Source organism: Ceratotherium simum, chromosome 1 (genome assembly GCF_057802395.1).
Source record: "Ceratotherium simum simum isolate JZ-2026a chromosome 1, ASM5780239v1, whole genome shotgun sequence".
Classification (NCBI taxonomy): domain Eukaryota; kingdom Metazoa; phylum Chordata; class Mammalia; order Perissodactyla; family Rhinocerotidae; genus Ceratotherium; species Ceratotherium simum.
Window position 1 is genome coordinate 38,106,331 of NC_141900.1, and position 25,139 is coordinate 38,131,469.

The window sequence follows — 25,139 nt, forward strand, 5'->3', positions numbered from 1 at the left end:
TTCTTTCCTCCTCCTCTTCTCCCTCCAGGCCCCAAGTGCCATAACAACACTTCCTTTCTACTAAAGATGGTGAGGGTAAGAATAATCCTTTCTGCCTAGGATTCTTTTTTTAGGGAGACTGGATAAATTCTATTTGTTCATTGTAAAAGTCCGGGGGGAGGGAATTTCCTAGTTTGATTTACAATAAGAGGAGAACTAGCAAGAAGAATCAATCTGAAGAGGGTTGTAAAATTAACGATTTTTCTGAGAGCTAAACTCCAGTATTTGAAGTTGTTTCGATTTGAGAGAAATCAACCAGTAAGTGGTCCCGTGCAGACTTGTGAGGGAGTAACTACTGAAGGAAGCATTCTTTCATTTTCTTTTGGGGAGAATTTTACCACCAGACACTTTTCACCCAGAAGGTGATGTTCATAATGTCTCATACTTCTTTGAGATCTGTTCCAGCTCCCGGGGTAGGTAATATTATTCACAGCTGAAATGAATGAATGGGATGTACATTGCCTGCAAACAAAGTTAGGTCTTAGGATGAAGCTGTCTTGGCCCAAATCTTCTGCTGTCCCACTTACAGACTATTTTCAAAGTTGAGGTTAAACCTTATTTTATGGCATTGTAAAATTTAGGACCTATCATACTATTTCAGTCTGAAAATAATTTTAAAAGGACAATACAAATATTCTCCAGTAGAAATTTCCTCTTCTTTGCTCCATTAAATCCTTCAAAGTCTGGGACACTATTTTTCTTGTGCAGTTATTTGGGTTGTAATTTTACTTGTTTTCCTCACATCCAAAGGTAATGCTTGCTTAAAGTTCTAAGAGAGGATTATCGTTTTAAAATACATCATCATAGCTGTCTCTCAATTTTGTTCTCAGAGTTGAGATTTGATACTGTGATTTTTGAATGGTAAGGAGTTTGGTGGAATTTGGGTGTGTGTGTGTGTGTGTGCAAGAGTGGAGAAAGACAGATTTAGCTCTGGCACGCTAAAAAGTAATTACATTTTAAAAGAACTATATTGGTTGACTATCTGTCTTTCCAAACATCTCTCTGTGGAACCGCAAATCCCTCTCATTCTTTTAAACTGACGATTCTGTACTGACCTTACCGAGTGCAATGTTCTTTAGGATTCTACTTGAATCATTGTGATAAAGTTTTAAGTATTTTCTGATTAAAGAAGGTTAAGGTATCCCACAAATATTTTACTTGTTTTCATTACCTTCTTTTTGATACAGCTGAGAGGCTTGTTCCTTTTTTCCTTTGAATTGTTTGTGTGTGTTAAGAAGATGTCTTTGTCGAGGTGTCTATGATGATGCTAAAAAGTTTTATAACTAATTCACAAGGCATCAGGATGGAAAGAGCAGTATAAATCGTTCCTTCCAGGGTTCCCTCATCTCTGCTGAATGTCACAGGCAAGAACAAATTTACAGCTTTTTCCTTCCATGGAAAATTTTCCATGAGTGGGCAGACAGGTATTTTTGAATAATCAAAACTGGTAGAAGAAGTATGCCATAAATTTTATTTCAAAGGAAATAAGTAAAATAGATGAGACAGAAATGGTGTTTGCGTGTTTGTGGCAGGCTTGGGGTGGGATGTTATTTTCAGGTCTTCAGTTGTAAGGCATCTGACCAGCACTAATCATTAGTATTGTGATGATCAGAATTGCTATTGGGGGGATTAAATCGTATCCAGTTGATTCCTAGCATGACCAGCTTTGGCAGACGAGAAATCATTGAGAGGGTATGTATGAGGCTCAGAAGGGCAGGGAAAGGAAAGATCAGCCTCTTGGGGAAGGCTGGAGCTAAAAGAAAAGAACAATAAAAGAACATTTTGACCTTGAGGACAGGGAAGAGCAGGAGAACCTAGCTGCTATGGGACTGGCAGGATAGTCACAAGCCTGATTTCTAACCCCACGGGAAGGTTAAGGAAACAAGATGCTGGGGCTGCTGCTGCTGCCCCTCATGGAGGAGAGCAGCCTACAAGATGAGGTGATTCGGAGTATATTCTAGATGGCTGTCCAGTTCACAAAGACCCTCTCCCATTTTTTCTGGATGGGTCACCCATCCCCAGACATGTCTGCAATATGTGACAATATCCCCCTCAACGTGCTTGGCCACAGTTCATTAAACCATGGCTGGCCCTTGACTTCAGTTGGACCAATCAGATTCTCCTGTCCTGCTGTTCAGAATCGGGACTTAAAGACAAGCATTCAGTCTTTCTGTGTACCTGGAACACAAAAATGTGAACTCAGGAAACTTCGGGGTAGGTTGTATTTACCGTTAGGATTGGGGGAGCAGAGACCCTGTGATCTATGGTCTATAGAGAAAGAGAAGGGTTAAAACAGAAGCTCAGAGAGAAGCAGAGACAAAGATAAAGGGAGAGTCTCCTCGTTGCCTGGTCCCAGATGCACAGCATTTTTAGTAGCCCAGCTCTTGACTTCCATGAGATACACTAGATTCTGATCATTTCTCTCTTTTTGCTGAAATTAGAACATCTTATTCTCTGTTTCTTGCAACCAAATGATTGAGGTATCATCAGTTCAACACTGAGATACCCCAAATATCTGCCCTATTGACCTACCATTATAAGAGTATCCCATTGGATTTGGGTCATGTGTTTGGTTAAAATCCATGTACTCCTGTTAGGGAGGGGTGTTATGGAAACAAATATTGCATAGGGCCAGCCCTGGTATAAACTGTGGAAAAGACTTTGGGCCGCTAATATGACTTCCCAGACACATTTCTATACGTGGGCAGAGGTTTAAACACAAAGGTTAATTTTTTACGAAGCCTTTGGATTATCCTTCCTTCTCATTTAAATCTTTCTTCCTCCCTTATCAATATTTTTAGAGACGCCCCAAAACGCTGCATTAAAGGACAGGCTTAGTTGAACGCAATCCACAGCCTCTGCTCCAAGAGTCAAAGGCACCCTGTCAGTGGATAGTGAGGGCGGCCTCTGGCCCTGTAGTCAGGATCCTCCTCTGGCATGGGAGTTTCATGGGATGTGTCTTTTTTTAATAAGGCAGCGTGTGTCTTTGGCCCAGAGCTTTTCCACTCTTACTGTCTCACTATCCATCTGCTCCCCTTTCACCAGAGTGAGCTAGACTTTTAGCAGCCCTGGGGGAAGGGGAGCAATTCTAGAGAGTCAATGTGTACAGAAGCAGCTATAGTTTAAGCAATCCAACCACAGGCTTTTCAAAGCCATTGCCATGTGCTATGGTGTCAGGTAGGTTCTACTTGGAGGCCCATGTAGTTATGTCTATTGCTCAGCTGGACTCCACTTCCTGACCTTTCACTGGAGGAGTCTTGCTGATGGATTGGAAGGAATGTTCCTGAGGAAGGGAAGTGGGGCCAGGGCAGAGGAGATATAGAATTCAAAATGTGAAATTCTCCTTTGTTTTATAAACGGGTGATAAGTAAAACTGAAAGTGCCTAATCAGATCTTCTCTCAATCAGGCCATGTTTTTTGCCCATCCATTAGCTGAGTTTGTTTCCTGGAAACACTCTCATAATCATATCTCTCCTTTTCTGCACTGACCCTCATACTCATCACAGTCCGTACGAACTTGTTAAAGGGCTTCTACCAAGCTCTCTTGAAGACTGAACTCCTGCCAGCACCTGTGTCCCGTCATTCCTCAAAGGACATGGGCTCCTGACTGTTCTCCGAGACCAAGACTAGAAGACTGTAAATATATAGACAGAGGTGAAGGTGGCTCAAAACTCAGCTGGAGAAAATACATACCCCAGCCCAAGAGATAATACCACCGCAAGCGTTGTTCCTCAGTAAACACGGCCACCACGATGAGGGTGTGAAGATAGATCCCTTCGCAGAGCATCCAGAAATAATTGCAGGCCATCATGTACTGGTGAAAAAAATGCAGAATCTTGCAGCTCACCTGTCAGAAAGAAATGAAGATACTCAGTGGGAAAGATTGGCAAGGGTCTGGCAGTGAACAGAGGGTAAATGTAAAATGAGCCAAAATAGGTACAATTTAGCCTGCAACACAGTTTCCCCAAGCATCTGTCAACATGTGCCACCCTCTAAATCCACAAATCGGAGTGATAGTGCATAGATCATTAGTATTACATGTAAACAGCCATCTCGGGAAATGTAAGCCTAGTCCTCAGTATAATACTCTTTCTCCATTACATCGCAGTGACTTATACAGACTAGATAGCTTCATTTTCCTGCAATGTGTCTGAGACCCATAATTTTTGAGGGCATCCAAGGATTTGTCACATGACTTTTATGGCCCTTTTTCTATAGCCAATGAGCCGAAATAATCCAGAAATTGTTAATACTGCTCCGGAAGTTCATTGATCTGTTGGTGATGTCTCCTTAGCAGTAAAGAGGAGAGAACCAGGTGATAAAATTCTCAAAAATGAGCCAGGAGCTATGCTGAACCTAACTGATGTGACTGCTTTTGTTTTCATGTGGGAGGCTTGGTTTCTATGTTGAGATCTGAGCGTTTGGTGCACAGAGATTAGGATGGCATTTTTGCTTAGTACTCAATGCGATGTGGGAGCCACATTTCTGGGGGAATCAGATTAACTACATATTGTTGTCTGTATAGAAATAATCATTGCTTAAACTCCACAACAATATCCTAAATCATTTCCTAGTCAGCTTTGGAATAGGGCTTCTCATCTTGTCACTATTGATATTTTGCACTGGATAATTTTTTTGTTGTGGGGGGTATAAAAGGGAGCTGGGGAATACCATCTTGCCTCCCAGAACTCATTCCACTATCTTCCTGATGCCTAAAATGCCATATAATTTTATTTCTTATGCTTATGGCTATTTTCCTTATTAAAATGCCAATACTTCCGGAAGGGTCTACACATTCAACCCTGTTATTCATTCACAGAAACCTTAGAATAGCTGCATAAAAGAAAGTAAAGGGAAGGGGGGTGGAGGATCATAGAAAATGCAGATTTAGAATGTGGTTTAACAAATGCTTATTGATCTTGTACTGGATGCAGGCACTGGTCAAACACAGTTCCTACAGTTACAATTTGAGAGGTTCACAAAAAGGAGACCCAGGGAAGTACTGCCAAAGCTAAGCTTTCTCTACTGGAAAACTTCAGCCAGGGCTAAGCCAGTGCACACTTCATTCTCAGCGCACACTTCATTCTCATGATACATTTTATAGGTGATCAAAAACTCTTATTTTTCACAAAAAAAATGCTTGCGATTTCTCTCTCTCATTGGTAAAATGGAAAATCAGGTGAATAGGTTCAGCTTCTACATTGATTCTATATGGTTAGATACAATAGCACACTAAGGAAAAAATTGTGAGATGTTTTGGTTTTGTTTTGCTTTAAAACAAACTTGAAGAGGAGAATTCAAAATAACAACCACGTATTTCTTAAAGGACTTATTCTGCTAGAGTTTGATTAAAATGCATATTTTATTATTTAAGGTCTTTTGGTTTTTCAAAATGGTGGCTAAGTTTCACACATAAACCAAGCTTGTGTTTTTGTGTTCAATCCTGGACTAGGTCCTAGGGTTGCAAAAACAAAGTTCAGTGCTTGCAATTGAGGGAAGTCACCCTCTGGTGGGAAGATAAATATGGAAACAAATGAGTGCAACCATGCGCAATGACTTCTAGAAAAGGTAATTTCTGTGACCAACTTTAAGACTGTTAAAAATTCTTCTCTTGGGGATATAGCAAAACCTGGCACCTAAATCATAGCAAATAAATGAATCAAACTAATGGGGTTGGTGTTATTAACATTAAATAATCGATTCAATTTGTGTGAAAATTAACAAGGAATACATTAGTAGATTCTGCCAAAGTTGAACACATTAATGAGCACTGTCAAGCATTCTGCTCTTCTTCCAATTTTTGTGCTATTTAGGGGCTGCAATACAGACTAACTTATAGTAAAAAAGATGGCTGACTATAAACTTACTTCTCAAATTTGCATCAACAATATTGAAGCAAATGAAGAGCATGCAAGGAGTATCTCTCCTGTCCATTTAGTTACCTGGGGCTATCATAAATACGTCTGGAAATTCACGGCGAACAATTAAAACTACGTCCTCTGCTATACAAGCATATTAATAAATAATTTAAAATACTGAAAGATTAGTTTGAAATGGTCTACACAGTACTAACTCCATAATACTTTGTACAGAATCAAAGCTGCCAAGTTTATTTCTGCTAAGTCTTGTTTTAAAGCAGAAATCAACTTTGCTGTGGGTTCAGAGTGATCTCCAGTGATTAAGCATGATTACACTTTCCTGAAGCTTCTAAAAATATTTTCTCATAAGTTCATTTTAGCTCAGAAGGAAGAGTGCAAAGTTATATTTACTTGAGCAAGGGAAGAAGAATTGATGTCAATTTCTAGATATTTTACTTGAAAGAAAAGACATTTTAAAAGACCTTGAATAATAAAGATTTGGACCCTGTAACTTTACTACATTCATTTATTATTTCTAATAGTTTTTTAGTGGATTCTGTAGGATTTTCTATATATAAAATCATGTGGTCTGCAAATAGTGACAGTTTTACTTCTTCCTTTCCAATTTGGATCCCTTTTATTTCTTTTTCTTGCCTAATTACTCTGGCTAGGACTTCCAGTACTATGTTAAATAAGAGTTGTGAAAGCGGACATCCTTGTCTGGTTCCTGTTATTAGAGAGATAGTTTTCAGTTTTTCACCATTGAATATGATGTTAGCTGTGGGTTTGTCGTATATGGCCTTAATTATGTTGGGGTACTTTCCTTCTATACCCATTTTATTCAGAGTTTTTTATCATAAATGGATGCTGGATCTTGTCAAATACTTTCTCTGTAAATAAAGTCCCGTTTCTGAGTCAAAAAAAAGAAAAAAAGATGGACTTTTCCAGCTTATTTCTCAAGGTTATTAAAGCATATATGATTACTACAGGAAAAAAAAAGATTTGTGGTCCTTATAGGTTAAATTTACCAGGTTAGTTTTTTAGTAAATTTTACTTAATGGACATTTAGAGTACATATTGAGTGAACATGTAATTGCTATTAAATGTGTCTGCCTGATTCATCTTTCTGTCTGTGCTGTTTCTCCCATCTCTACCCTCAAGACATAAACCTAATAACATTTATACAGAAGGTGAGAGTAGATGCTTATTAAATCTAAATGAATAGGGCTTTGGGTAGCATTTATAATGTTGTTCACTGAAAGTACTTTAAATCCTAATTTGATGATCATTTTACCAAGTGCCCAAGCAATAGCTGCCTAACCAAGATTTGACAAATAAATTCCAGGGTCATTTTTTCCCTAACAGTCTTATTGTTCTTGCAAATGTCTGAAGGCGTCAGGCTACTGACATCAATAGAAAACTTACAATTTGGGCAGCATCCCTGGGGGGGCCATCTTGAGTCTTTGTCACGTTCTCCTAAGTTTCCAGCAAGGGTATCTTTACAAGGCAGCATCCCTAAGGCTGCCATACCCTGTCATTTATACCCTGTAGCCCTGGTAGAACAGTTGTTTCTCTTTGCACAGTGGTCTTCAAACTGGGCGTACGGATTCTTCTTTCTGAAAATACTTCCTGTCTTCATGATTTGCGGTTTGTCTTAATACATTCCCAGTCTTGAGATAAAGTTCAAATAAAATATTTAAAAATATAGTTGCCTATAAACTTGATAGTTTAATTTTGATAATACATCTGCTTTTCACTCTGTGTCAATGGTTCACATTTTTCAATTATTTACAGCGCACAAATCATTCAGAACATTTCAAGGTCCTTAAATTTATTACATGTAAAATCCATAATCACTTTTTTTCTCATAAAGGAGAGATGCAAGACATTTATCAGCTGAACTCAATTGCATGTGACACTAAGATGGATGTACTCCATTGAAGTACTATTTATGTATGCAATTGAAACATTTTTCTACAACGGCTATCTTTGCATGAGACCCGTTAGGAGTATGTGTTTTTGCTGCTCCCCTTATCATTTCAATTAAAAGAAAACAAGTTTTTGTCTGAATCAAATATACCCAGTGTCCCTTCTCCACACCCCCCCATCCCAAACTGCATTTCCTCAGAAAACAGAAATTCCAGAGAAAACACTGAAGTGCCTGAAAAGAGTTCTACTTTATGGACCAGTCTGCCCCCATCCATGAGAAAGGCTTTTGATTTAAGGATAGTTTTAAAGTATTATTATTAGAGAAGAGCTTTCATAACTAGCTTTTAGTTTCACGTGAAAAAAGTTTACAAGCGTTTCCATTCTTTGTGATATGAGTGGAAGCGTGGTTTTATTTCTCATTCATTATGAACATTACTGAACTGTTATAGGACCAAAACAAAATGCGAGATGCTAGATCGGAGGAGGGATGTTGAGAAGAGTTTTATTTCCTTTACTTAATTGTTTAAAGTTGTGAATCGTGTCTTGAGACATGTCATGGGAGAATGAGATATCTGAATATTTTGGTATGTAATCGAAGAAAGGTAAATTACTTTACATTTTGTAGAGTCAAGGACTCCTCTTTGGTTCAACTCTTCCGTTGCTTTTCTTTCCTTCTAAAACAATATCAGTTTTACAAAGTTTCCAAAAAGATTTAGCAAAAAATTAATGACGTTATTTATCACTGCCATTTCCTTCCTCTTGTAAGTGGTCCCTTATCTTTCTGGAAGCTATTTTAAAGCAAGAAATTCAGTGTTCCCAGCAGAGAAAGTTGCCCAGAAAAATGACCCAAAGTATTTTAAACTTTAGTGTGTGTAAGAATTTCTGTACAGGATGTATATTGTACTTGATGGATGATTTAAGGGATTTTAGAGGACAATTTTGATTCTGTAAGGATTTGATTTTTCTAGGCTAACGTTAATACCCAACATTTCTAGTAAGATATCTCTCCACTATACTGCTTATCTCTTTAGGCCTTTACTTTCAAGGAGAACAATTCGTAAATTTTCAAATGAAATTTATATTCTTCAAATCAATTTCTTCCTTAGCTATTTGATTATTTACTACTTTCAGAAATGTCATCTGTTTCACTGGCATAGTAAACCATTGAACTGCTTTCCAAATGTGGAGAGTTTATGGGGAGAAATGAGAATGTTTCTCTGGAATGTGATATATTTATTTCAAAGGCAGCACACATCAGACCTGGTCCTTCAGGCCCTAAATGCTTCTAGGTTTCAGTGAAGATTTTTATTTTATTGTTTTTGTCCTAGGTTTTCCCTGCCTATAATATGTCTGCTTTTCAGACTAGCATTTACCTTGCTTCAGTTATTGTAACGTTAATTTTTTTCAGAAGTATTTTTATTTCTAGATGACATTTCTAAACACTCAATGTCTCTTTATCTTCCCATGGGGATAATTCTTGATTACTTTTTTCAGGGCAACTTTTCTTTACAACTTTTTGGGGGAGCTACAATAGTGCTACTCTAGAGAAGTGTTTTGTGTCACTCAAGGGTGTCTCAGGATGTTGTGTGGATCTAGAAACACTGGAAAGAGCTTTCTCTAGTTTCTCCAGGGAAACATGCCAAGTGGGGCCCAGGGCCAATAGAAGAGGAATTTTATACTTTCAGAATCAATGTGGGGTTTCCTTCGGGAAAAGTAGTCAGGCCCAAAAGAGCAATGCAGTCACTTCCGGATGACTGCCTGGGTTAGGACTTTGTCCATCCTCTAGTCACTTCTACACAGAACACCAGGGTCAGTCAGAGATGAGAACTGCGGTACTCTGTCAGAGCAGGCTTCACTGAAAATATCCAGAAGGGCCAGGAGACAGGAAGGAGTGATTGATAAAAATGTGGAGAAGAAAATTCTTGTGGGAGAGAGATAGGTTAATAAAGACTAAAAGACAAAACAAAAAGGATTCTGATCTTCAACTTGATTTCGTTGGAGTCTCATACATTTCTGGAAATCACATTTTGTTTATTTGTGAATGTTCCAGGGAGGGCTGGCTATCATTGATATCTCAACAATGCACCAGCCAGCTCTGTATCACAGGGGTGTGTATATCACTCTGCCTTGTGTGGACACAAAATTTGGGCAATGGAGGTTGCATCTGCATTATCTTCCCTGAATTATTTATAACTGAAGTGGGCAATGCTGTGGAGAGAAATTACTTTTGTTTGTCTACCAGAGAGGATGAATCAAATGAGACTGACATTTGATTAGGTTGGTAGTTTTCCCAACTCACCTCCCTTGAAATGAGAGGGTGATTTTGATACACAGAGAACTAGAAAGGACACATGGCTTACCTTTTCTTCTTCATCCCTTTACACATCTTACAAGCTTTAAATGCCCTTTAATCTACTCCTTGACATTATACTCTAAAAGGTGTGGGCATGGCTTATTTATAAGAGTATGAGATCTTGAAAGCAGTGGTGTTATAATGAATCCCTCCAATAATATCCAGTTCAAATATAAATAATAAAAGAGCCTATAGTAGTGCTTCTCAAATTTTAGCATATATCAAAATCACTGGGAGAGCTTGTTAAAACACAGACTCTTGGGCCCCAGTAGTAGAGATTCTGATTCAGAAGATTTGGTCTGGGGTCTGAGATTCTGCATTTCTAATAAGTGCCCAGGTGATTGGTGCTGTTGGTCTAAGGGCCTTTCAACACTTTGAAAGGATTTAGGGTATAGAGGGAGTTTCCTCAGTTCCTGACTCCTGTTTTGGTTACCTGCTGGCCTTCCAGTGCTGATAACCCTAACCATCAAAGTGCGCAAGCTTCCTGTTCAGGTAGACTCATGTGCGATGGGAAACGTCCTGACTTTGATTCACATGCATACTCAAACCTCATAAAGAGGAGTTACAGAACTTTTTGTCAAGATGTGAGTGCAGTTGATAAACTAAGGGGCAAAAGGCTCTCATATCGACTTGAAAACTGTCAACTTGTACAGTCTTTAAAGCTAGCTGAACGAAGGAGAAAAATCCTCCAGCCAGAGAGTCAGCATTAAGTACCTTTGCAGGCAAGTCCTGCAGTTTTTTTTCTCCAGAGGAATTTAAAGGTATAACATATTCAATTAAATGTAAGTCTGTCATGCAATCCTGAGCTGACTTCTGATAAAACCTTAGAGAAAATGAGCTTGAATCTGTGCAACTGTAGTCATGATTCGGTGTATTTAGGAAAAAAGAATGCACTGGAGAAAAAGAGTTCCACCTGAGATAAGGACATTGGAAGATGATCCAGAAATTGGCAAAGGAAGTATTCTGGAAATGTTCAGAAAACAAAGCCAGAGTAAACAGAAAAGGAGGATACAATACACGATGGAAAGGAAAGCCTGTTAGAAATGTAGCAGGAGAATAAAAATAGCTTGCTGTGCTCAAGGGTCTTTCTCTATATGGTGTTAGAGGATATCATATCACTTTTCACTGGGGATTCTCAAGCCATGACTGATTTAGTTTTATATTCTCAGACCACAGCCCTTTTGGTTTTTTGTGGTTTACAATTCTCTGAGTATGTGCATTCGGCTTTTACACTCAGTCCCTTTTGGATTTAAACAGTATTTTACAGATACTCTGAGATTCCACATCTCCTATGCCATGTCACACAAAAATGAAACTGGGTGCCACAGTTAGAAAATAACAAGCATTTAAGGCTTCATGACAATGGTAACACCTATAATATAAATAATAATAGCTAGCATTTGAGAGTTGTTATGTGCCAGACACTGTTTTGCGGATTTTAGGTGTATCGGTTCATTTAATCCTCACAAACAACTCTGTGAGGAAGGTACTATTACTATCTCCATTTTACACATTAGGAAAGTGAGGCACAATGAGGTTAAATAACTTGCTCAAGATTACAGAGTAATCTGTAAGTAAGTATAACAGCTAGGATTTGTGATCCTGTAGTTCAGCAAGAATAATGCTATAGTATTTGGAGCAATCCACTTAAGCACAGCAAATATCAAATTGACTGTGGCTCCATGACAATGAACCAACATACCCCAAGGGAGTGTACAAAACTCCTGGTATCTCTACTGAAAGCTTTCTGAGAGTGAAAACAAATCTACAAGAAGTTCTGCACTAAATTCATGACAGCCTTCTCAAAGCAAGGGAAACTCGCTGCAAATGTTGAGATGAACACACACTATATAAACTATTTCACAAGACACCATTTGTAAGTCACTGATTCCTGCACAGATGTACCACCCAGATTGGCCAGAAGAGAGAAACTGGAGATTGGGTTGATGTTTATAGCCATTTTAGGAATAAATTCTTTAAATCCATATGGGAAAGTGGTTGATTATAAATAATACATTTAAAAAGGAATAAAGAAATCCTCTATACTTTTATGCACCATATGATCTTGGTTAAAAGACCATTTACTGGTTTTGCCATATAAGTAAAGTGAAGTAGCATAAGTGACCAGGGTAGGATATTTTATTCTATGACCACATCTTGGCATTATTCTCTCCACATTATCCCTCAGATACATCATACTTTTTCATTCCCAATCTAATTTCTTCCATAGGCTATTGAAATGGATAATTACAATCTAGTTTTGTCTGCCATTGAACTCTCATCTCAAAAACTCTGCTGTCTCTGTCACCTCCCTTACACTGATACGCCCTCTCTTGCACTAGCCTCTGCTGGGCTGGGCAGAAGGAGTCCAGTTTCCGCCCTGGATTTCATCAGTCTCTAGGGCCTCACTTCTGAGCATCCATTCCAAGCTGATCTTCCTGTGACTAGGATGACGTTCTGACATAGCCCAGTGGCTCAACCGTCCCAAACAAATGAGACTTAGAAGAAATTCACTTTGTTTTTCAGAAGTTGGAACTCATTCGACTTGACTTTATAAGAGGCTGGAGAAAATGTGACGATTGTTTTGGCTTTTGAGTTGCATAGTGCTCAGGTTCCCAGTAAAAACTAATCTCCCTGCATTGTCCCTTTCAGACCCAGATAAAAAGTTCAGAGAGACGTTCTTCCTAGAAAATGACAAGTATGCCGCCAGCTTCCTTTAGATTCAACAAGAACAATGCTTTTAATTCTGCCTCCTGACTCTCCACATGATGATCATTGAACAAGCAGATAGAACAAGAAAACGCAATTTTAGATATTACGGAAATCAAATGCTCAAATGACACAAATGACAATGGGCAATTTTCACATCACTCAATAAACTGAAGATCTATTCAGCTCTTATTTATGCCATGAGTTATTCTGAGTTTAACTTTTTAAAAAAAGAATATGAAGGAATAAGACTCTCGCCCTTGGTTTTACAGGAGACCCTCTGCCTAACCAAAAAACTTCCAAGGGAAGAAACTGACTCCTTTGATGGGACAGAAACCACAAACCCATCGGGATTCCCCACTGAGGAGTGAGAACTCTGTGCTTTCTTTTGGCCCCAAGAAAATAAACTCTTACAGAAGTAGCGCGACAGCATGTGGGAGGATACAGCCTCCTTTTACAAGAAATAACTTTCTTTTTAATATATTCCCTTGGGCATTGAGGAGGAAAATCTTTTTGCCTCTTAACTGCTGATTCAATGACCTGAGAATTGGGTCAAAATGAAAAAATAATCCACAACTCTTACTTTAGTTTGCTTAAGAGAGAAAGTGTCTTGAAAAATTATATATTCTGTTTTTTTAAAAAAAGACACATATGCTTGAATCATAGAGAGATGAAGTGCTGATGGATGTGCTTTTCTTTAATTCATGACTATGGTTATGTTTTTCATGTTAGTTAAAATTTCAATCAATATTTGTAGATTGACAATGTCCAATAACTTCCCTTTTCCAAAAATTTCTTGTGCTTTTTTGTTTGTTTGTTTCTTCTTGGGTTTTTCTTTATTATCTCCACTCTTCTTGGCTATGGAGAACCTTAATCTAATGTTTTCTGAAATGTTAGTTTTTCAAGAAAAATGCAATATTTCAAATAATTCATTTAAAGTATAAATTTTGAATATATAATGTTGCATGTGACTTAGTAATATATTGATGACATGAGTCTCAGAGTATGGATGCACCTCTAAAGAGGTGGAGAACTTTACTCCTAGGAAAGATGGGGCTTTTCTAGTTAAACCTTTCTTAGCTTTTGTTTATCCCTTGTATATTCAAATATATTACAACAGGGAAAATTTCTTTTTTCTTGATGCCTGAATTTCAGTTTCAACTGCAATTTACTTTAATAGTCTTTTGGATGGGAAAAGATACTCAAGAAATTGGGCTTCTATGAATGCATTTATGACAGAATTTGCATTTTCAAGGGGAGATACAACACAAATTTCAAGTCCTGTGTCTCTCTTGGAAATAGTAAAGAAGCAGTTTCAAAGATGAATAACATATAAGCCATGTCTATTTGAGGGTTCTTTCCTGTCCTTTCTTGAACTAATGTTGTTTGTCTAGAGAGAGTAGTCCTGTGTTGTTTGTATATGGAGGATTAGATAAGAGATTTAATAAAATCTCACTGGAAAACAATGACTGTATTCAAATAGAGAAAGTACTAAAAACAAATGACCTAATTTTTTTTTCCTTTGGGTCAAGTGTATGCTTTACAAACATAAATTAATTTTTGTCATTGTAGTCATTTGTTGTTAGCTTATACTCCTTATATGTATTTGGTGAGAGGCATGTGTTTCCAAATTTTGTCTTACAGAAGAAACAAACATTTGGAAATGTGAAGGAGGGCACAGTGTGTACACACATTATGACATTCCCTGTTTACTATCGTAAGGAGCTTGTTAGTGGTGGGCTTATTGTCATTTTGTCTACCATCAGAGGAAGGGAGGCTTCTCATTCAGGCACAAAGACTTTTTGCTCCTTTGTTTTCCATTAAAAACACACACACACACACTTTGAAGTATGTAAACAAACAACTGAACTCCATGTGTATGGTTGCAAGACATAGAAAGCTGTTTCCGTGTGAGGCTTGGCACATTCCTAGGGATTGTGAAAGGAACGTCATAAATGTCATAAATATTTCCCCCAAATGATATGAATTTAGTTCAGCCTGAAGACTAAAATTTGAGTTTTGGGAACTCAATAAACACTTGATTCATTGGATTAAATTCTACCTTTCAAGTGTTGGATAGGAAGTTTGCTCTTGCATAGCTAAAAATAACAAGTGTGTTAGGTTAACAATACATTGATCGGGAGAACCAGGTGCTAGCCATGCTATAAAGATAAGTTTCTTTCCTGTTTTTCAACTTAGGTCACTTTGAGAAGGCCTAATGTGTGTGAGAAAGACACCCTCACTCCTCCACACCGGGAAGAAAGCTTCCTGTTAATTCCTCTGGCTCCCCCATGCTCACGCTTACATTCTCCCAGGAAATCAGCTGCATAGTGGCTGAGTCAGGTCCCTAGACACCTGCTTACAGGCATTATTAAAGGTTTCTAGGCAATAGGGGAGCTGCAAGGCAGAGCTGGGATGGCTTGTTGGTGGCTAGGAGGCTTGTTGGTGTGCGTGGTGACTGGTAGAGTGCATAGGCAGGTCTGCCCCTAAACTATCCTATGAAAGTGAAAACATGATAACTCATGAGATCATTAAGAGCAATGAATAGAGTAACAAAATGGTTGGGAAAGCCAAGTGCAGAGACCTAGGGAGGTGGCCTCAGGGCAAGGGTTAGCAGCAACCCTGTGAACATTGCTTGTAATACTAGCCCCTGGGAAATTTTAAAAGCTTTGTGTCTCTTTTGGGACTCCAGGATGACCTCTTGGAAGTAAGCAGGGCAGTTTTTATTATTCTCATTTGATGGATAAGGTTAAATGGCTTCTATAATTTAATAGTGAACTCAGAAAAATCCTGAATTTAGACTATTTCAGGAAGACAACAGGTTTAGTACAATTTCACAATGGATGAGAAGTCCCCTTCACCCTAAGCCAGAGAATGGGCTGTGGTATGACACATGGGTATGAGACCCCCCTTACAAGAGTGATGGGAGACAGTCTGGTCAAGAATTTATAATACTTCATAATTTGACTGAGCACTGCTCCCAGGTTGGTGGGTTGATTATTTAATGACTGAAGCGCCATTTCTTGGCCTGCTCTGTACAGATAGGAACTTTCTCAGGGTTTCCACACTTAATGGGAAGCTAAAAATTTGAGTCTTCTCTGCTGAGAGATGCTTAGTTAATTGCTTCTACATCTGTTTTAAACTTAGTGGGAGTCAGCTCCCCTAATTAAATACAGTGTGCATGTCCAATTATGGACAGTTATCACTTTGGAATGGTTAAGCCTATTTCTTTAAGAACACATCTTCCTAAGGAAATAAATCAAGACAATCAAGAGCACCATGAGGTATAGAGGAGAGAGGATCAGCTTCCTTATGAGACAGGTATGGGTTCGAATCCTATCTCTATTCGCAGTACGGATGACAGGTGCCTTCACTGAGCCTGAGTTTATACAGTTAATAATGGGGATGATATTCACCCTTTGCCAGGGTCTTGTGAGGATTAAATGAAATGAGATTACTTTTATTAAAACTGGTTGACATTAAAAAAGAAAACTCATCAAGATAAACCCAGAATCACATTCTGCAGATAAGACAGGACTTTGTCTCAGATAACAGATCCCATGGTTTTAAAAGATGGATCATAATGCCTTTCTGGATATATTCACACTGCAAAAATTATTAACACTGTGGATACATTAGAAGCCAAATTAAGCTGCTTTCCCATGCCATGCCACTGTCATGCAGGATGCATGCTCTGGGCAGATTTCACGCATTTTTGTCTCTGGGTTGGCAGAGCTGTCAAATGCCAGTTTTGAAAGATGAGGCTATCTACAGATGCTTGTATAACACAGTTAAGCAGAGAAACAAAAATGAAAATATCCCTTGGCCATTCATTGTGTGCTAGATAGCTTCTGTTTGTGCTTTCAAGTGCACTCTCCAGCCTGCTCCCACTGCCCTGGGCCCAGAGAATTGGATCTGTATATCTCCATCAGTGCTCCCTTGCCCTCTGGTTTCTGGCCGAGCTCAGTTAATGAGGACTACCAGCAGAGATTGGGAGGCAAGAGTGACTGAATTTTCAAGGCATGCAGACATAGAACATACTAATATTTATATGGCTTATTAGAGTAAATGCATAGCTACTCATAGCTGAAGTGACTGGTCCAAGCCCAGCCTGGTGCCAGAATGCTGAGGGGATTAATATCTAGGCACATCTGTAACCCATCAATGACACACTGGGGCCACTGGGAAGCATTGCCTTAGTATACCTAGTATTGTCTATGTTCACAAGATGTACTTGGTAAACTTCCCATGGATGTTAATAAATTTTTGATTAGTAGTAAAAACTCAGGATTTGTTGTATAATTCTTATTTGGTTATGATTAAATTACTCCCAGCCCTTTACTATAGCATATAACAATTACTTCCAATAACTACCTAGAAATGCCGTCTTGCTTAATGCAAAATTCAAGCATAAAAGTAAATATGACTACACATATAAATGCTGCTTAAGTCAAATAATAACACCAAGTTCACTATTTATGGGTACTATATCCTTAAAAATAAAATTAAAAACAAATCACACAGTGCTTACTGGATCCCTTCGCACGAGCTCTCCGTTGGGTACGACTTCAACCAGGTGGATGATGATAATCATAGAATTCAGAATGTAAGTCAGAAACATGTTCTTGTGCAGAGTCACCCTTTGGCAGCCAAGGCTCCTGGAAGAAAAAGTAACAGAAAGCATTAACCAGTGCCGAAATGTTGAAATACCTGGAAAAAAACCATTTTGGTAATATTTTTAATATTTCCTTTAGCAACAGGTGAGAGAACAATAGAAATAAGTGAGGCTGGTTCCATCTTTAAGACTCATTACTACTTTTCTGCCTGATTTTTAAAAACAGTTTTCTAGTCATGGTAGCTCATAGTTTTCAGTCCTCAGGGTGACTTTGTACAATAACCGAAAGAGTAGGATAAAATCACTTTTAATTATAACAAATGCCGTGAAATTAATTAAGAGAAGGACTCTTACAAGAGAAACCATTAGGGTTTGGAGTGTTCTTCAGATGAAACGTTGACTATTCATTGATGTAACCATGTACAAATTGTGTAGCAAGAGGGACAACAGAGCGTGAAGTCAGAACCAAGGTTGCCTGTGACAAAGGACTGAATCCCTGTCTTTGTCCCATCACATACACAAACTTTATGAAGTCTTCCGTCATCCTTCTCTTTTCACTATTTCTTTTAACATCTTATTTCTCATGTTCCAACTGGAATCAATTCAGTGGTTCCTCCTTTCCACATCGTCCTGATGGTGGAGCTCAGACACAGGTAAAGAAACCTAAAAAGGCTCAAATTTGATCTCATTATGAGGCATGCTGTGGTTTGGATCTGACAAGACTTATCCAAATGCTGCTGCTTGTTGACATAGCCATTTCCCACCTTTTGGGTACTAGATAATTTACTGGATTTTTCATTCCTTTCCCCACCATTTCATAAACTTGTACATATGTATTTGTGTGAATGTTCACATAAATAAACATTAGTTCAGATATCTTATTTTACTTCTTGATGCAAATAGAGAGAGCCTGCAGGATGGCTATAACGAAATCGGAATGATTATCTTAAATGAATAAAAATCTTGTATTTACCATATTTGATCCAGTCAAAAAAATGTTTAGCATAATGTGAAAACTTAAAACGTTCAGTTAATGATGCCAACGATTGATCATAGTAACTATTCCTAAAATAATCTCATGGAAAAAAGTTAGAATTCCAGGAATTTTGAAAAGGAAATTCTAGGGAAAGATGAAAGATGAGAATGGTCTGGGTTTACTTACAACGCTTTCCTACATTTCCAAATCAAAGGAAAATGAGTTGTCAATTATCTGTAGTAAAAATTAAATTTTATGTAATGGGGGCGTCTGTTAGAACATATTTTGATTACTGTAGCTACATTTCTCAACTTTTCAGGAAGCACAAGCATTAGTAAATAGTTAATATAAAATATTTTAAGATTCTCAACTTGTTGAGCACGGGTAGAATTCAGAACTCTACATCCAGGAAGCAGCCTATGGTAAAGATGGGGTTTAGAGAAGAACTTACACACACACACACACACACACACACACACACACGTGCTACTTTATTTAGCAGCAGAAAAGTCTGTTAAATAAACCGAACTTAATTGGTTTTATAAGAGTATTATAAAAGAAGGCTGCAAATTTAAGGCTTTAAAAAGAAAAAAATTATTGATGTGAAACCTCGTACCCATTCATACTGTATGATCCCTTCCATGTTGCAACTGCTGTACTTAGCACTGTTCAACCTGTGACCTGACTTTTCCCATACAGTCATGATAGTATTTTATTTACTCCCCTTCTCACTGGGAGGCAAACATCTCTGGTCTCATTATTGGATTCAGCCTGGCTGAAACCGACGACAGTGGACATTATCCAGAACAAAGGAGAATGGATGACTGCATCCCACAGCCCTGCTGTTCTCAGGCCTGGCTTTCTTTCGATTGCAGAGAATTCAATAATCTGCTGTTGTGCAACATTAGCTCAAGGACTGGTGAATGTTCAAGCTCCCGTGTAAACCAGAACCACCCTGAATAAGACACACTTCCTCCACCTCCAGCTTACTCTGTCGTCCTTGTATCCTTGCTTTATTTTTCTTCCCAACACTTATCACCTCTTGACATATATATTTGTTTATTGCCTGTTATTTTTGCCTTTTGTCTCACTAGAATGGAAGCGCTAAAGAAATTTGTTTTATGCACCTAGAAGACTGGCTGACATATCATAGGGCTTAATACTCATTTTTTTGAAGTAAAAATCTTTATATAAGAACAATGTTCTTCGAGCTGTGACCACTAAACAGTTTTCCAGTACATCAGAGAATTACATTAAATGCTAGGTGATCTCATATCTTATACTTTGAATCATACTGAACATTTGCCAAATTCTTAATATAGGTATTAACCAGCTGATGTTGGGCATTATCCTGTTGTTCAACACTAGCTAAAACATATATACTGTACTGCATTATGTACACATAAGAAAATGATGGTTTAAAGCTGGATTAACTGTTAGGCTCCAGAGGAATAATATGACTAATATACAATATGAGTTTCTGTTTCTTGAAGGTTTCAATATAATTTCTGCTTATTGAGTTTTAAAATTTTATTACATTTACTTGATGACATTTACACTCAGCTTTTTGAAGTGAGTTAAAGGTACTTTAAATTTATTAAAATTCATTCAATAATCCAACACATATTACTGTGTACCCACTATGATTCAGCCCTTTTGGTAGATGCTAGGGACATATGGGTGAGCAAAACGGACGGCTTCTGCCTTCAGGGACTTGATATAATATATAATTGTTTATTTACTCTTATTATGGTAACTGTTCTGAAGGAGAGGTATAGGATGCTAAAGAGGATTAACTGAATTTAACATAAATAATTATGTGTTTAATTGTTCCCAGTGCAAATATCTTGTTGCTTGAAAGAACATGAGAGAAGCTGACAACATTTTCCAGTCAGATCTGAAATAGCTTATGTAGAAATAGCACAAACCTGATGTCAGCTATACTTATTCCTCTTGATAAAAAAAAAATAGGTATTTAGATGGACAGAACATTGCTTACTCTTTGAGTGACAGGGAACCTTAAGTACTACAGATTCTCCAATAGTGGGAGGATAAGACAACATAATCTCCTTCTGTCTTGGCCCAATCAAGGTGTCACTCAAATGTGAAGAAGAGATAATGATTTACTTGAGCATGAATCTCAAGATGTCATATTTTAAGGCTAAAGCTAAATGTCATTTTCATGGTTTTAGTTTACTTGGTGCAAATCTTTTCACACTAAAAAATTTGTTTCAAGTTATTGGTACCCTATGTGTGTGCTTTTTGGCAGCTTGTAGTTGTATGAGAAGGCATTTAATATTTGCCCTGAGTTTCGTAGATTGCATAAACCAGTGTGATATCATAGGACAAGGAACAGCAGCATTCACTCCTTTATAAGACAGTGTAATTATAGTCACATTCAAAGCAACAAGGAAAGTAACAGTAACAAAACAAGTAAAAGTTGTTATGAATTTACTGGTGCATGGGAAAACATGCATTTGGCATAACTGTTGTGATCGGTACAAGCAAAGTCCTATCCTCCAGTGTAACTCTAAGTTTTCTCTTACCCAGGTATTGTACCTTGTTCATGAAGGGCAAGAGAAGTGAGGGGAGGAGAGGGAATAGGGAATAGATTGCATTAAAACTTCTAGAAAAATTCAAAATATATCATAAATACATAATATATGATGTAAATAATATAAAATATAATATATATTATATATTTATAATAAAATATAAAACATATATAATATAATATATTATTATATATTATAATAAAATTCACAATATATTATGCATCTTTCCAATCTAATAAGGGACTTTATACCTTTGGATTTAGAACAAAATCTTCATCTGTAAGGAATTCCCTTTCGATCATAAATTTTGCTTCTTTTCTTACTACTTCTATTCTAAGACTGAGTGGTATGCCCAGATATGACCAACAGTTATCTTTTGTGTCATGCCAAGGGTGGGCTGGGAGAAAGAAGGCTAACTTGGGTGCCATTGATTTAACGGTTTCTCCAGAGGAATGGGAAGGCAGCCAGAGATGTATAACATTGGATACTGTACAAGATAAAAAGTTATCTATCCATGAACTATGTAGATGTGACAAAGAATAATAGGGAATACTGAGTGAGTAGTAGAGGAATCCATATTCCTCTGGAGGTCCTAGGGGAAACCCTCCTTTTTTGCTGATGTGGCCCATGTAATGTAATGTAGACAAAGTAATGCAACGAAGACATCCGCTATCTTCCAACATATATCTCTATTAACTTTCAGGCAAGAGAAATTAATATTCAAAACATTTAACAATCAGGAAGGCCTGGGTATCAAGCAGTCAAAGTGGATGTTAGTGAATGGTCTATTATTGTGCTTTCTTGAGAGAAAACAGTGAGGTGTTTCAGTATCTGGGATTAGTCCACGGAAAAGTAAATTGATAAATTGTAAGTGGAACGGAGGGGATAAGTGAATTTACTGCAAACTTGCTTAAAATGGTCAGGAAACAAACACAAATAAAGGCCCACTTATGGGACTTTCTCAAGCCAGCCTTCCCTAAGGGTATCTTCATCTTAACTCTTGCTGACATTTACTATTGGCATCTAGTAGTGAGGTGTCTTGCTGAACTCACTGGATGTTTCTATTTAATCCCTCTCCATATTATTGCTCCTAACTACTTTTCCCACCAAGGTCCTAAACTGAATACCATCCTAAAGAGGCTGTCTTCAGTCTTAAACCAGAGATAACCTGTATATCATCCTGAACGTTATTTTAATTCTGCCACTTTTGTACAGTTAAGATCTTTAGCATTGTCTTTTCTATGATTTAAATCACTGAAATTTTTTTCCCTATCTTGAAGAGGGCATAGAAGCTCAATTTTCTTCTTTTAAAATAACGAAGACTTTATATACATTTCTACATTTATTTTCTGATAGCACAGGGAGCATAATTCTTATTTGTTTCAGAGTTACATAGCCCTGCCTTTTACATTCCCCTGCATGCTCAGAATAAAAGCACATTAAGATTAGAAGTGTGCCTTACTGACTGCATTCTGAGTAATATCCCAGGATTTTTAGCAGCAAAGTATTGGCAGTTCCACAGCCTCCCATATATTCAGCAACTTTAAATTCCTCTGCAGGCCGCCTTAGCCTGCTGGTTTGAGGAGGACACCTGCAGGGTTATTCTTTTTTACAGACCCTATAAGGCACATTTTACGAGTGTAGAGTGAAATTTCAATGGGATGATTATGAATTGGGCATTAGGTCTCAGGAGTGGAGCTGGGTGTAACTTCCCATGTAGGTTTCATGAGCGTTTTATGAAACTGATTGTTTGGATTTTGCAAGATAACACAATCTTGGGAATGTGGAATTAAGAAAGAGAGTGATGATTATTTTTTTTCCTCAAGTTTCACACAGATGATGCCATTTAAGTGCATAAATCATAAAACCTTCCATTATAATGTACAATAAAGACCTTAAGGGTGATGCTGAGTGTTTGAGAACAATTCTGGGAAAAGGTTGCTAATCAAAAGGTAAAATCCAGTGATAGATCAGAACTACCTTTTATTTTTCATAATCACTTTTAATATTTCTGAAATGCAAATGTAAAGAAAAAATTTGAAGAATCAGACACATACTTTAATTTTAAGAAAACAGACGCTCTTGATATTTTTAGTTTGGGTAGGTTTAAGATAAGATAAAGAACAAGTACAAAAATAAGATAGGACTTCTTTTGGATTTGAATATTTAGCATCTCAGCATGTATGTTTTTCATATCCTGTTCATTTCTTGGTGTGTGTGCTCTGGAGAACTAGCTATTTCAGTTTTTGTCTTCCCATCATAATATTCAGATTATAAATCAATAGAACTTGTTTTTCCTCCCAAGATTTAAGTTGCTATTTGGTAGGTTCCTGGAATTGAGAAACAGTAGGACAAAATCAGTTGCTTCCTAGACAATCTGCCCCCACACTCTCTCAAGGAATTGACCAGAATAATTTTGTTTTGGGGCCAAGTGGAGTAGAGAAATATTTTACTTAGCCCATGCGCTGCACTTTTAAACACCCATCTTCAGTGGCTTAATAGAGAAATGATTGCTGAAAAAACATTCTTATTTTCTTTGTTGATTTGGCTCACACACCTCACCACTCATTTAAGTGACTGGAGAAATAAGGAACTAAGAAATGCCCCCTTGACATTTTTTATCTTTAAAGTCCTGAATCCACTTATTAGTTGCACCATTACAAATCTGGGGACTTTTTCTTTCAATTTTCTTATGGTTATATTAAAAAATTTTAAAGAATAGTCTTTTAGTGACAGACTTTTTAATCAAAGTTGTATGAGAGCCATGAGGATGTATTTATTCACTGTGATCAACTGCAGTTGAAAAATGAACAGACATTCCAAGATGAATCATGCTATGTGTTCACTCTGATGTATTCCAATCATTATAATTGAAAATACTCTTCTGTTCTAATTCTAGTAATTAATCCCTCATGTCTTGTTGCTTTGTTTATGTCCTTCTTCTCTTAAACCATATACGGAAGGAGCTCATTCTCTGTTTATTTAAGTTATTATTTGCTATTCAATTAACAAAAAATTGCTATTCAGTTATATTGTTTGGTCAATAAAAGAAACTTGACTATATAATATATAGACATTGTATATAATTATTATATAAGATGTAGACAAAGATTAAAAAAGGATCAAGGAAAAAATAATAGTAGTAGTTGTGTTAAGGGTGTGTTTACAGGTGAGTCTCCCCTTGGTTTAATTTTCTTTAGTATTATCATGATAATATTTTAACAAAAATCAAATTAAGATTCTATTATTCTATATGTGAATGACTGGATCTTTAAAGTGTGGCTGATTATTTGTAGTCGGGGCCTATGAAGGAGCTTGTCTTCGTCATTTTTATAATACCACCACAATTAAAAAAATATTAGTGGAGGGAGACATCGTGGTAGTGTAGAAATTAGTCAGAGTTCTCATGAAAGTGTAATGTAGAGCTTCCTGCCTTTGATTTAAAGAAATTCCACTAAGTTTAGGACATTTTTTTAGGACCAAATTTAAGATATATTACTATCTCACATAAATTGTGAAGTCATTCCTGAAAATACAAAATCACCGTTTTAAATTCTCCGTTATTGTGAAATCAGCGTATATATCAACTTAATCATTTTGCCATAGATAATGCAGCACGTGTATAGACACAGCGTCAGAATAGAAACCCTCATTGGAAGATAATTTCAGTTAACAATGCTAGGTTTGCAAGGGCAAAAAATTAACACTTGACAACAGGCTATCTTTTTCCAGAGATTCTCTCGGACCCTGGCTGAGTCAAGGCCAGAAGAGAGACCTACCTTCCTTCTCTGGCTAAACACTATCATGGCCTCACCAGCTCCATTTCTTTTCTGGCCAAATCCACTTGTAATGCAGTTCATAACTAGGCAGGGTGCATTTGAACTTGTGGCCGCGGCCTCCATGTTTTAAGAGTGGGGGTAAAAGAAGGAGGTGGATCCTTTCCTCAACACCTAATGGAACCTTAGCCATGGTAAACGGAACCTTCACCATGTTAACACAATGCACTGATGGGCTCGTAGGACTGTCTCATTTTGGGAAAGAGACATATGGCCTTTGAAAATTATTTCAATCAATCTTATTTTCCTTAAAGAGAAGGTTAAAAGCA

At 37.4% G+C, this 25,139-nt stretch overlaps 1 protein-coding gene across 1 annotated transcript in view; it reads right to left on the reverse strand.

Annotated features, from left to right (window-relative positions):
* The window catches only part of CALCR (calcitonin receptor), a 58,693-nt gene that overhangs the window by 15,352 nt on the left and 18,202 nt on the right, over positions 1-25,139 (reverse strand). The window contains exons 6-7 of the mRNA XM_004431350.3: positions 17,420-17,546; positions 3,733-3,886 (exon numbers count right to left, since the gene is read on the reverse strand). Of these exons, the coding sequence (XP_004431407.1) occupies positions 3,733-3,886; positions 17,420-17,546 (281 nt within the window). The remainder of the gene's footprint in view (positions 1-3,732; positions 3,887-17,419; positions 17,547-25,139) is intronic.